General features: G+C 43.4%; 1 protein-coding gene across 1 annotated transcript; it reads right to left on the reverse strand.

Moving 5' to 3' along the window:
- Positions 1-977: 977 nt before the first annotated feature.
- On the reverse strand, positions 978-12,615 carry rab11fip5b (RAB11 family interacting protein 5b (class I); the record flags this gene model as incomplete). Its single annotated transcript, XM_079268116.1, has 6 exons — positions 978-2,122; positions 3,730-3,865; positions 5,111-7,465; positions 8,101-8,692; positions 9,668-10,200; positions 12,236-12,615. The coding sequence occupies 6 exons, from the start codon at positions 12,613-12,615 to the stop codon at positions 1,862-1,864; spliced, it is 4,257 nt and encodes a 1,418-aa protein (XP_079124242.1). The 3' UTR covers positions 978-1,861.
- Positions 12,616-13,766: the final 1,151 nt, after the last annotated feature.

Raw genomic sequence — 13,766 nt, forward strand, 5'->3', positions numbered from 1 at the left:
CTGTAAGATTATCAATGCAACATATAAATCAACAATACATGAGGATATATTACTTTAGGTTCATCTACCCAGTTTTATATATAAGGTAATTGAAATTAGCTCCACTTTTACCAGCTGCACCATTAAATTGATACACACTAATGCATCAATAATTATAATCCAGTAATGTTGTATATATTTAATTTCAAAATCGGTCATTCTGCATAATATATATATATATATATATATATATATATATATATATATATATATATATATATATATATATATATATATATATAAATACTTTTATTTGTTGTACTTTAAGTACTTTGACGGCAATTGACGCTATGTACTTTTACTGAAGTAAGATTTTGAACGCAACATTCTACAGTGGTATTGCTGTTATAAAGGAGGCCACTTTTCAATTTTTACATCTTGTTTTTTTATTTCAATGTGAATATGCAGCTCAACCTTTGTTCTGAGATACTGAGTAGACTGCTCAGTCTAAACAGGTAACGTACTAAATCTCTTTGGGCAAAGAAAACACAGCCTATGCTGTTATATTTTGCTTTAGAGTAGAAATGATTGTAAACCAGCATTTCACTGAAATCAAAGCTGAGAGGGAGAGCAGTGACGTAAAGTAGCCAACAGGACAGCCTGTCAGCATTTGTTATAAATTCAATAGACTCAATCTGCAACAACAGTATCTCTAATAAATCAGATAGATTAAAATCTCTCTGAGAAAGCCAAGGTCCCCGCTGATCCAGGAGGTTTCCGCTCAAACTGTGCAGTTAGGAGCGCCCTCTAGTGGAGGGACATGAGCAGTGCTGCAGCATCTATACCAATACTCATCTCTGTGCAGGATGTGTAGTTTCTGTCTGATCGGTGACAAACCGACAACACAAGGACCTCACAAACTTTGGCTCATGTGTGTTTATTTTCTTACAGTACTGCGGTCATGTAAAGCATTGCAAGTAGCTACAGTGGTACTAGAGTGGCATTAAAGAATATATCATCATGACAAAAGTATTTTATAGAAATAACTTATAATAATTATATTATCTATTGCATTGATGCTGTTATTTGTACAGTAAAATGCTACTATTTCAACAACAAAAAAATGCAAAAAATGGAAACAAAAATAAAACACAATATTTTGTACAAATGAAAACAAAGAAACAAAATAGAAAGAATGAGACTTCCATCTTCTTCAGTCTTTTCGGGCTCAAACGTGATTAATGTTTTGCACTTATCATAGAACATTAATGCAGAAAGGTCTCTTTTATAGTCTTCACATTGCAGCACAGCGTATTATGACGTGTTGCTATTCTTTGTAGCATTTCTTAAATTCTATTTGAAAATATGCAATTCCCTCAAGTTAACCGCGGCATTTAATAAAACAGACATTTTTTGCACTTCTACAGCTGTAATTTCAAGATTCCTTGAGCTAACAGCATATTCTGACAGAGGAACTACTTAAAACCCCAAAGTGAAACAATCTTTTCTTAAGCCTGTATCGTATTTTATGCATGTGTGAAAGCAGTGAGTTTAAAGTTTGACTTGACAACAGCTGACTATCTTTAATTACTCTACAAAGCATGAGTAAAATAATCATTTGGCTTTGATAGAAGCTCTTATTCTGTTTTCTGTTGGGATAGTAACCAGCATGCATGTTGGGTAATATCGTGTCTACATCAACAAGGCGGTATTAGCAGTGAGAAGACTTGGATGATTGTGAGATCAGATTTCGTGGAGCATTAACTTGATCACTCTAGAATGGTGATTCCCAATCTTAAATAATAACCGTGTTTTTCACTGGAGGAAACCCTTTTTCTCGAGGGTCTTAGTCGCGTGCAGCACACGCGCACTCGCTCTGTCGTCACTTGTGTCTGTTGCGAACTTGAAGCAGCGTTGGTGTCTGCTCCATGATCCGCAGTAAAAGATTATCTATGTAGTCCTCCATGTCTCGAACCTGTAACTTGACCTTTTTCAGATCCGCCTCACATTTGCGCAGCTGCGCCGCCTGCCGCTGGGAGGCCGCCTCCTGCTTCTGCATGTCCATCTCCTGCTGCAGCAGCAGCGAGATCAGCTCCATGTTGGTCAGGTGCTGGTACTGGGCCGAGTTGTCCACTGGCACCTCCTGCGGGAGAGGGAACCGGAACAGTGTGGATGTATTATAGATGCATGTATGTGTAATTATTATAATTAATATAACAATGACTTTTATTTATACAGCACCTTTAACAGCAGAGTTTACAAAGTGCTTTGACAGACAAAGCAAAGACAAATTTAAACACTGATGAAACAGTGTCAACGACAAATGAAACAACAAAACTAATCAGTACAATAAGAAAAAACAAAATAAAATAAAACAATAAAAGCAGTAAAAATACAACATCACATAAAAGCCAGCCTGTAAAATGAGTTTTAAGAAGTGTTGGAAGAGATTTCGGATTCTGTGAGCCTTATCTTATGTGTGTGTGTGAACCTGGCTGGTAAATGTCACAGTTAAAGGAATAGTTCGTCATTTATGGAAATACAATTATCCACCATCTTGCCAAGAGTTAGAGGAGAAGAATAATACCAGTCTCATATCTGTCCATTCAATATGAGGCTACAGCCAAGAGACAGTTATCTTAGCATAAAGATGGAGGCTGGAGGACACCTGATCTACATCCAAAGGTACACTATCGTATCAATTTTGTCTTCTAACTCTGCAAGAAAGCAAAAAAGCTTAATTCTCAAAATGTCAAACTATTCCTTTAAACGAAAAATTGTGATTAAAATAACTGGCTTATTACGATATTAAATGGATTTTAAATTACTTATTTTGGCATTAAATGACAATGGTAAAAAAAAAGAAGTAAGTCACAGAAAACTGCACGCTCCAGTCCCAGTTCATGAACACCGAGTGCACCGCTGCTGTTCATAAATGCTCATGAAAGCATTTCATCGTCTGTGGACCGAATCGCTTTCTGTGATTTAGTTTGACGATTTAATAACTTCATTCTTCCGCTGTTTGCACATAATGACACTCAAACTGTGTTATGGGTACATTTTGAAAATGTAATTTTTTGGAGCCTGTTTGCCAGTTCTTGATTGGTGACATAATGAATGGTAATGGTAGTCTGCACACCAGCTCAAATCCACAAATTACTGCAGGAACACAGTTTTTTGGTTGTATCCTATACAACTGAGGGCTGCGCTTTGTAATTTTCCACTGCAGTTTAAACCCCATCAGACACAATTACAGAAATGTGTGATAGAGATTCCCTCAAAAGCAAAAACAGTTCATATCTTAAGAAGTACAATATTGACAGGTGATAATCAGGTCTATACTTCTGTTCATATGTAGGTTAAACTGATGGTGGCAGGACCTGCTATAAATCTTTCCTTAACAGCATCAGAACCCCCTCATTGTTTGACGTACTGTTACAGAAACAGACCAAAGTGTTACTGGGGAAGGCTGGAAATGTACGTTTTTACGACCTGAAATCTCGTAACTGGGCCAAAGAATTCATGGGATCAGCATTTTTCTCTCCAGTGTTAAAATGGAGCCGGTAGGTTGCAGCTGCACACTGTCGACTCATGTGAGACTTATTTACTTCATGGCAGTAATAACACTCAATCACAAGGTGTGAAAGCTGCATGGTAAACTACTCAGAATATGTGCAATACATGTATCTGTGTGAGATGTGGTGTTTTTACAGAAATATCACAAAAAGTTGTGTTCTTGTGTCACCGTACCGGACTCCTCTCAGGTTCGGCTGCGACCTGGTGGGCGCTGCGTCCAGGGTTGATGGTCGACTTCAGCTTCTCAAGAACCGAACGACCGTCCTTCTTCTCCGATTGACTGGAGGTCAACGGCTTCACTGGATGAGTTCTGCAAAGTAAAGAGGTTAGCACTCGTATTTCAACGCTATTAAGTGCATGACATGACCAATGTTGTATGGTCAAGTTACTGTATATCAGTTCAGTCTGCAGTTTTTACTGAACGTCGCACACACTTCAAAGCAGATCAGAAAATCTAAAGGAATCTGTGAAAAGAGCAGTGAGCAAACACAGCAAAAAACCTCTTTGAGCATTAAAAACTGCAGCCATATCTGTCGAGTTCAAACAGGAAATGTACTAAAAGTGCAGTGAGTTCGCTCGCTACTGCGGGATGAAATCATCTTGTGGGGGGGGGCACAGGGTTGACTTATACAACAACAACAGCAAGGGAATGTTTAGAAACTGAAATTAGAATAAAAACTAGAATTCAAGCCACTTTGTGATCGCAGCAGAAAGAAGAGCTTGTCTTGGTGCTTTTATTGTTGATACACTCTAAAAGGGGATAATTAAAGTGATTCATTGTTAAATCAAAGCCATAATTAAGTGACTAATGGTCATTTGTCCATTTGTTTCGAAGCCAACAAAGATGATAAAAGCACAAATATTCTAAATATGAAGTTCCCTCCCCTGTATCTGCTGTAAATATAGTAAAAACAAAAGCACTGTGCATGCAGTATCTCACAAGGAACAGCAAAGATGTGTTTCCTGGGACTGAATCCTGGCATGTCTAACTCTGGGTGCCCTGAAATATTTCATCCTCTCGACCGCAAAGTGGCTCTTCTGACTGCCTAAGAATACATCTTATGTACAAGTGCTGCCCTTTATTGCCACTGAGCCAAAACGTCTGAAAATACAATTCTTCGACATAACCTCTAAACAAGATGAAATATTCTAGTGATCTCATGTACGCACATTCATACAGGATAAAGAGCCAGCTTTCATTTAGTGCTCCTAGATATCTGGACATGCTGTATCAGGTGGTCGAAGTAGCCGCAAAAGTAGCTAAATTGAGGGCAGAACAAAGTGTAAGAAAAACAGCACACGTACAATAGCCAACAAGAAGCTGAATAATGAGATGAACAACATAAATGTGAAGCAAAGCCAAGAAGAAAGCAGCAGGTATCATCCAACCACGTTGGATGTAACAAACTTATAAAATGCATTCAACATCAAGCCGCGCCAACAGGAAACAAAGCAACAAAATGAAAAACCATGACGTGTTTTTCGTAGTGAATGTGGAGATCTACAGCTCGTTAAAAAAGCTACACATGTCATACCCTGGTGTGAGGATTCTCACCTGCTCTCCTGACGGGGCAGGCTGCTAGCTGGCTGAGTCTCCTCAGGCAAAAGTGAGTGCCGTGCATCGACCAGGGGCTGGTTGGTGGTGGAGGTGGTCACAGCCAGAGTGGTGCTGGGCCCCGTGCTCGAGGGGTGTATGGAGGGGCAACAGACAGGGGTAGGGTGGAGCGCAGCCTGGATGGAGGAAAAGGAGGGTTCCTGCAAAGATTGCCCGATCTTTGACTTTGACGGGGTTCTGGAGTTTGGTGCTACCTGAGCGTGAAGGTCTTCAAACGCGATATCAGAGGGTTTTCCTGTCCCTGTTGTGTTGTCTTCTGAAGATGTTACTGATGCTGTATTGGGATCATCGTGATGATCTACTCGTGCCACGAAGGAAGAAAGAGCTGATTTAGAGGGCTGGTACGACGACGGTCCTTCCCGGACTTCTGAAATGTTTTGAACGAGGGCCAAGAATTGTTCGAACTCTGTGTCTCCACCTTTGCTTTGGTTGCTTGGGCTGCCGCTGCTGTTCTGTCGAGACACTCCTTTGGGTCTGAAACGTGCACTCACCACACCAGGAAATGTCTCCTGCTGGTTTAGTGTGCCTATGTTAGCTGGCGGGTTCCCATTACCATCAGACTCATTTTGTGTCTTTTTAAAATCCCCGACACTTCTTGATGAAACTTCACTGGTTTCAGTTTCACAATCGGCTGCATCGGACGCCTGATTTTGTGACGGGAAAGAAGCGACCTCTCTGCCGTTCGCCCCGGAGTTACCGTGTGGTGCCAAGTTATTCGGTTCGCAATTGTCTTTGCAAACCGGAGAGACTTTGTACAGTTTGTTGGATGAAGCGGTTATTTCAAAGGAAGAGTTCATGCCAGGTATGTAAGTGTCCTTCAAAGTGAACACATCCTCAGGTGCGGTCGCCGTCTCGACATGGTAAGCAGCCGTCTGTGAAGATCCTGACGGTTGTGGAAAAGTCCCGCCAAGACTCATGATGCCTTTGAGAGCGTCAACTACCTCTGACTGAGAAGAGCCGTCTGAATCAATGAAACCAAAATCGGAGTTATTCACATTCATGTTCAGATCTCCTGAGGTTAATGAGAAAGACACATTATTGTTGACGCATGTGGTTTCGGGTGGATAAGACTCCATCTTCTCCACTGCAGCGGTTGTACTACCAAGAGCTTTTGCATCTGGCTGTGAGGAAGCAGTAGATGGCGTGTTTAAAATATCTGCTACAAATGTCTCACTGTTAAGAAGTATGTTCGGTCCTAAGTTCATAGATGTGATCTTATTTCCTGCAGTTTCTTCAGCGCTCAAAGATAAACGATTTACTTTGGGTTGTCCGTAGTTCCCTCTGCACATGCGTCCGTACAAGTCTTGCTCAAACAACATCCCTCCCCAGCGGTCGTTTTCATCCTCCAAAGGTTCATATTTGAACTTTTTGAGCTTCTCTTCGGACATGAATCCCGGCGAAGTAACGTTTGTGTGCGGCTGAGAGGGAACGCTGAGGCAGTCGGAGGTCTCGCTGCTGGCGTGAGGGTCTGGAGATACACTGTTTCTCTTGCTTTCTCCCTCTCTTCCACGTTGCAGCGAGGCCACGCCGGTCTGTGAGAGCAGGTAGGCTTCTTTATGGACAGCCAGCTCTTGACCTCTGTGCAGCCAGCCATCAGAGTAACTCTCGCTCACTGAAGTTCGTAAAGGTTTCCGAGGAGGCAAAGGTGGAGGCTCCTCCTCGCATGTTTGCAGCTCTTGTGCGTGATTGTTGGTGCTATTATTAACTGGAAGATAACTATGTCTATGAGATGAAGTTGGACTGGTTCTCAGCTGTTTCTGAGGAAGACTCTCTTTCGGTGAGTTGAGCCTGCTGGAGGCGAAGGCATCAAACGAGTCGTCCGATTCTCCTGCACTCTCCGACATGGAGCGAGGGGCGGAGGGGTTCGGTGTGGCTGCTTTGGGTAATAATGCAGGCAGAGATATCTGCCTGGCTACCGGCCTGGGGCGCTCCCGCTTTATATACGCCATATTTGTAACATCGTGAGCAGGGCTGGATGTGCAGGGCTGGGAAGGCAGAGTGGTGTAATGAAATGGGGACGAGTCGAAAGGAGGGGACCTCTGTGACTCTTCTGCTATGAGATCCTCGAAAAAGGGGTTGCGCTGCATATACGAGGGAAAAGGGTTGGAGGGTGAGATTAGGGTCGAGGCGGAAGAGGAGAAGGGGGTGAAAGGATTGGTGTGATTGCAGTCGTCAGGTGAGACATGACCGGAGGGGGAGGCAGAGGGAGGGGAGCACTGAGATGATACGGGGGAACGAGGAGGGAGGGGAGGGGGTACATCTGAGCTGCTGTCTACCTTAGGAGAAACTTCCAGCCTGTAGAGGAAAATAGGGCACAATGGTCCTCTTAGTTAATGATGCGCCACGTTACCAAATGGGGAACATCTTTCTTACACAAACAGAGAAGACAAGCAAAATATTAGGTGACATTTCTGTTACCTTTAAACCTCTGCGAACATCAGTAGATATCAAACTGGCCAAATGAAAAGAATTATGAAAAACAGTAACATAATTGAAAAAAGCAGAGCACATTTGCAAAACAATCAAGCAAAAATAAATAAAATGCATTGTAGCCATTCAAGACCATCTGCGCTGGCAGCTAATCAGCTGGGTGAGCTCATACGTGGAATGATTTTCTTCACATCCTTCTGCGAAAGCAGTTTTTCCAAACCACCGTGATGTTGCATCTTTGATCGGGAGAAACGCTGACACATGTTGACAAAGACAATGGAAACGCTTGAGTGCCATTTGTGGAAAATATAGGATGAGATGATGACACAGCATGGTCGTAAAAATGGAGTGTGCTATGAATTAAATCGATCACATTTTCGGATGAGCATGGAGCAGAGCAAACGCTGAGCTCAGGCCTCCCATGTTGCCTGATGCTGTGCCCGGATAGAAAATGCATTTAAACACTGCGGAGCCCAAAGGAAAGTCTGTAAGCGACTCACCTCGGCTTGCTGTGGGCTTCCCCGGAGCCAAACCAGCCTCTGAGCCTCCCCTCAGATGTCGAACCAGCCTGGTTCAGGTCTGACTTAGCTGGCAGAGAATCACTCCTCCCTCCAGAGAACAACGTCTTTCTCAGCTTCCTCCCTTTGTCGGGCGAAACAGCAGCAGATGAGACGACCGGCATCTCCGCCTGCACAGGGCGACCCCCTTGCTGATTGGGAGGAGACGATGCCCGAGCTTCCTTTTCTTCCTCCTTTTCCTCTTTCTTCATCTTGTCAAAGGACCAGCGTCGGCCCTCGGCGGAGGAGCCTCTGTCCTTGGTGAGGTTCTGCAGGGATCGAGAGAGCGGGGAGCACTTCTCCAGCAGGACCAGCTTGGACTGGTGGGCTCCTGAGCTCTTTGGAGCCGACGGCTCGGAGTCGTAGACGTGGCTGCCATTTATACACAAGGAAGACTTGGACTGAGTCATGGTTTGACCTTTCAGAGACTCCACTGCCAGATTCGATCGAGGGAAGGCTGTCGTGATCTTACTGGCTTCATCGCTGAAGGCTCGCTTGTGTGTGAGAACCTTTGTGGTGTGCTGGCTGGTAAGCACTGATGGAGGGAAAGAAGAACTGCGTTACGAAATTTCAGGTCTATTTTTATGCAATCAGATGTAAATCCGATGTCATATTTCCTACTATTTGCCTTAAAGCCGTAACAACTGTAACCACACCGCTTGTGCAACAAGCTTTAAACACAACATGACCGTATCATCTAAGTTTGAGGTTGTTTGCTTATTCACACATGCAGCCAGTGTTGCCGACTTAGCGACTCTCTTGCTAGATTTAAGAACTTTACAGACCCTGTTCGCGTTTTTATTTCTAAAAAGCGACTAGCGACACATTTAGCAACTTATTCAGACCACCAGGGAAAAATCTAGAAATGTACAATATTGCTTTAAAGGATGCACTATGACATCACCAATATGCAAATGAGCGTAGGACATCATCATTTTTCTGCTGTAAAATGTCCCACACAGTACATATCTTGGTCACAATTCTATGGGATCCAAACAATGTTTGTTTATGTAATGCGTATATGTGGTTGTGATAAAAAAAAAACATAATACGAGCAGACATATAGTTAGAATGCTTTTAATCTTAAACACTGATAGTTGGTATCGGCCTCAAAATCAAGTTTTAATTGAACTGGAACTGTAATTTGTTGGTACAGAGGGAGTGATACCGATCTATTGGGGTTTCCCTCGGACATTTCTCAGCAGAGGCGGTGGTAAGCTTCCCCCTCCCAGATCCTGACCCTCATAATTATATATATATATATATAAGGGCCTAAAATACTTGCCATGCTCATTAAATACATGTGGAATAGTCTGCCTGCTATTCATCCCTGAAGCTTAATGCTTTATCTCTAGTGATTTCATGATGTTTGTAAAGGTCGTCCTACTTTCCAGAGGGGTGGCCCACCCTTTGCCTTAAAACACTGTGGGAATGTGATTCACCACCAGGCCTCGATGAAAACAGTCACCAGCCGTCATGTCACGCACATGCAAATAACGTCAAGGCCTACCTTGTTTAGCTAAATCTGTCTCTCCGTAGTGGGTGTCCACCCGCACTTTGCTAGTGTAGATGGGGGAGCTGGGAGGGTCTGACATCAGATCCAGGCTGGGCGGAGGGCCGGGGTTATCACTGACCATGGAGGACATGCTGCTCTCTGAAGCCAGGGACGAGCATGACCTGGTGTCAGATGACTTGCGCAGCCTCCCTTTGAAGAAATCTTTCATCTTGCTCCTCTTCTCCTCTGCTATCTCCACGTCTCGTTGCTCCGCCGAGCCTCCGCCCCCCTCCTCTCCAAACGGATGCCCCACGGATCCTGACAGGATGGCGAAGCGGCCTGGCACGATGGCCGAGGAGGACTCCATGTCCCCCCTCTTCCTCCCCGCGACGCGATCCTTGAGCTTGCCAAAAGCAGAGCGAGGTTTGTCCTTTATGGTGAGGTCGAACATGCTGGCTGTCATGTTGTTGCGAGTGAACTGGACTGTAACCTGCAGTTCACCACGGTCCTTCTCCTTTCTGCCCGCCTTAGAGTTGAGCTTGAACCATCTGAAGCCACGAAGGAAAAGGGACAGTCAATCTTACATCAGTGCTTCAAATAAACACGTGACTGAAGTGTGACGCGATCTGTTTTAAAGCACAAGTCAGAGGTTGAATGTGTTATCTGGCCATGCCCCGGGACAAAACAAGCATCAACAAAAAACATTGATTTCCTTTTCGCAAAACTTTCCACATATTACATAATCTGGAAATACTGCTCGGGGGTCTGCACTCATAATCTTTGACAACAAACTGTTTTTACAAGCCTCAGAGAAGGAAATCGAAACCTAAATTCCTCGAGGTACGAGACAACACTGTATCAAGAGTCAACCAATCAAATCCTCCCTCTGTTCCTGCCTCCTAATTCCTTTGAGTGGACCAGAGAAAGGGTTGGGGAGCCAAAACTAACAGCAGGAATTCAGTGAGTTTCACTGAGCGTAGAGAGGGTGGAGAGCCCACGATTAAAGCCAGATGTGCTGTATTGCTTTAGGGGTGAGTCCTGTTGCGTCACCTGTCAAATATTCACAATCAGGAAAATTAGAAAAGACTCTGCGCTATTTCCAAGATGACAATAACTTACAATAAAATAACTACAGTATGTAAACTGAATTCACATTCTAACTCACTTTGGAAACCAAAACTACACAAAACTACACATGTTCAATCATGGTTAATTGGCACGCCTTGCATGTCCCAAAGAAAACGTAATTTTTTTTTAAATATTTCCACTTCCCTGCAGTTTTCAAAATTGAATGTGATGAAGAATGTGTCACTCCTCCTCACATCCTTGTACTATTTATATCAGTGCATTGATACCAAGTTCACCAATCCACTTTGACAGATTTCCAAAACATGTCGAAATTATCCCCACCTTCATCAGCTCCAACATTAAAGTGATGCACACATTCTTGCATCACTTATTATAAAGTTATATAACATATATGATTCTATGACTATCTGCAGAATGAGCGCTTCTACTTTTGGTACTTTAGGTTTATTTAATGCTTACTCTTATGCACAACTTTTATTTGTATCATCATTTTTCTACAATGTGGTATTGATACTTTTATTTAAATAAAAGATATCCGAGTACTTTTTCCACCCCTGTCTGTCCCAGTCCGACACAAAAACATGACACATCACTTGTATCTTCTGTGTGAACAGCAAACTCGTGCTGTTTAAAAGTAAATGGAGGACGTGCATTGTGCTTAAAGTTCGGGGCTTTCTGGCTGGAATCACTTGTTCCACAGTGGAAACTGCATCTCATCTTGTTGACTTGCAGTGCATTGTGGGAACCACTTGATACTAGAGGACCCGCATTTAATGAGCCTGTATGCATTCAGGGTTCAAGCTTTAGCAGTTTTCTGTGTTATCTTTGCAAAAAACAAGTTTGATTAAATAGTTTAACTCTCATCCTCTCTTTTATCAGCTGCTGTGTTTTTTGGGTTGTAAAAGCACGCGGTTGATAATCACAATGAAGAGAAAACTATACTCCCAAAATAAGATACTGGAATAATGATGCATCGTCAAAATATCATTTAAATGAAGAACTAAAGCTGCTCGTCATTCACCTGTACATTTGACTAAATAACCTAACAATATCCAGTAGTGGAATGTATGCAAGTGCATTTACTCAAGTACTGTATTTAAGTACATTTGTGTGGTATGATGTACCACACGATGTATTATACAGATTAAAGTACTAAAGTAGTTGAAATGAACCTTTTACCGTGTGCAACATTAGTGATGTTTACACATTAATGCATAACTAATTATTATCCAGGAACATGATTCTGGATAAAGAGTACTTTTACTTTTGAGTATAAGCTAATACTTGAGAAAGATCTTGAATGCAAGACTTTTACTTGCAACAGAGTATTTCTACACTGTCGTATTGTGATACTTTTACTTCAGTAAAAGCTCTATGAGTACTTTCTCTATCTCTGTCTGATTCAGAGAAACATGACACATCACTTCTGTCTTCTGTGTGAGCAGTAAACTCACATGGTTCGTCATGCAGCCTTCATTACAAATCACAACATACTCATCTCGAGGACACATCCCCTCCTGAAATATCCTATCCAGAGGAATGATGGTTTGACCGAGAAACACGTCAAGTCCGATCAGCACCCGGTGCATGACCGTGAGGACCAGGTCCCCGCTCCCATGGGGGTGGGCGCCCCGGCCGCCGTCCTCCAGGATCCCGGGGAGCAGCTCGAAGCAGCACTCCTCGTTCCACTCGGGCACCTCCGCCTTCTCCACCAGCCCGGTGGTGTACTTCTCCTTCGCCACCTGGATGATGGTGTAGAGGTAGCGGCTGCCATGCTTGCCCTTGGTTCGCAGTCCTCTCGCGCGGAGGACGGTGATGTTCACGTGAGTGGGCACCCATCGCTGATCATCGTCCAGATCAATCAGTGACATCATCTTGCACAACGAGTCTTTGTGTCCTTTATTAAGCGTAGTTTCACTTCGTGTTGTCAGGTCATCTGGAGATCATCCCCCTCTTTGTGTTGCGCCAGTTTCCGTGCTGCGCAAAAAAACAACAACCACCTCTGCAGAATATATCCAAAGTCCGCGGAGCCTCACGGGGTTTACGCGAGGTCAGTGTCCAGACAGCAGCCGCCCGGGCCTGTGATCAACTGGAAGCTCCGCGTGCCATTCCCAAATCCAATCAATGCAAACGAAGTTGGGAGAGCTGCGTGCTGGAATCATCCCAAAAAGCTCGTGCTACATGTCGCATCAGTTAGTTTACTGTCACCGAGGTCTGCTCGTTGTGCTCACGGCCCGCCCTCCTCCAGAGCAGCAGGCCCGCATACAGTGAGAGAGATGCCGCAGAATTAAAGAGAAACACCCAGAGCTGTACCAGGTCGCACGCTGCTGTCATGAGAGGGGACACGCGGAGAGGACGCGCATTCAGCAGCTCGTCCTCGTGTCAGGCCAGCAGGACATGAAGTCCGTGAAGATTCTGACCGGAAACATCCGTGAAAAACCTTTTGATTCTTTGTTATTGTCTTCTCAACCAAACCTCTGGATCAACGCGTCGTGCACGTGCAAGACTGGTGCGAGCAAAAAGAGAGAGACAAAATGAAAAGGCATAGAAAGACAAATTCATTTAATTATTAAATTGATTGAAAATGTAATAACTGATGATTGAAATATGTTATTCAAATATTAATACATTAAGGCTGATCACTATTTATTTTTGTTTATGCACATTTAGGTGCACTGCCCCTTGTGGACAGACCTGTATATTGACTTAAATTACAGTACGGCCCTTTATCGATGTTGTTTGGAGAACAGTTTTTACTGATGGACTTCATTAGGTTACTGTCATTCTTGTAGCTACACGCCGCCACCTGGTGGAGATCAGTGACAGTTCAGGATGAGAAGAAACAGCACAAAAGAGAGCATAAACTAAAAAAACATATTAAAGACACAGTCACATCCTGTTATTTCTTTCTAAACGAATTAAACACATCAGCCTCCATCTGATCCAAATAACTGTCTGCTGTAACACTGAGAGAGCTGCAACTTTTAATTCACTGGCATTTTGTCTAATTGCATTCATCGACGAA

The sequence above is a fragment of the Melanostigma gelatinosum genome (assembly GCF_949748355.1).
Source record: "Melanostigma gelatinosum genome assembly, chromosome: 5".
Classification (NCBI taxonomy): domain Eukaryota; kingdom Metazoa; phylum Chordata; class Actinopteri; order Perciformes; family Zoarcidae; genus Melanostigma; species Melanostigma gelatinosum.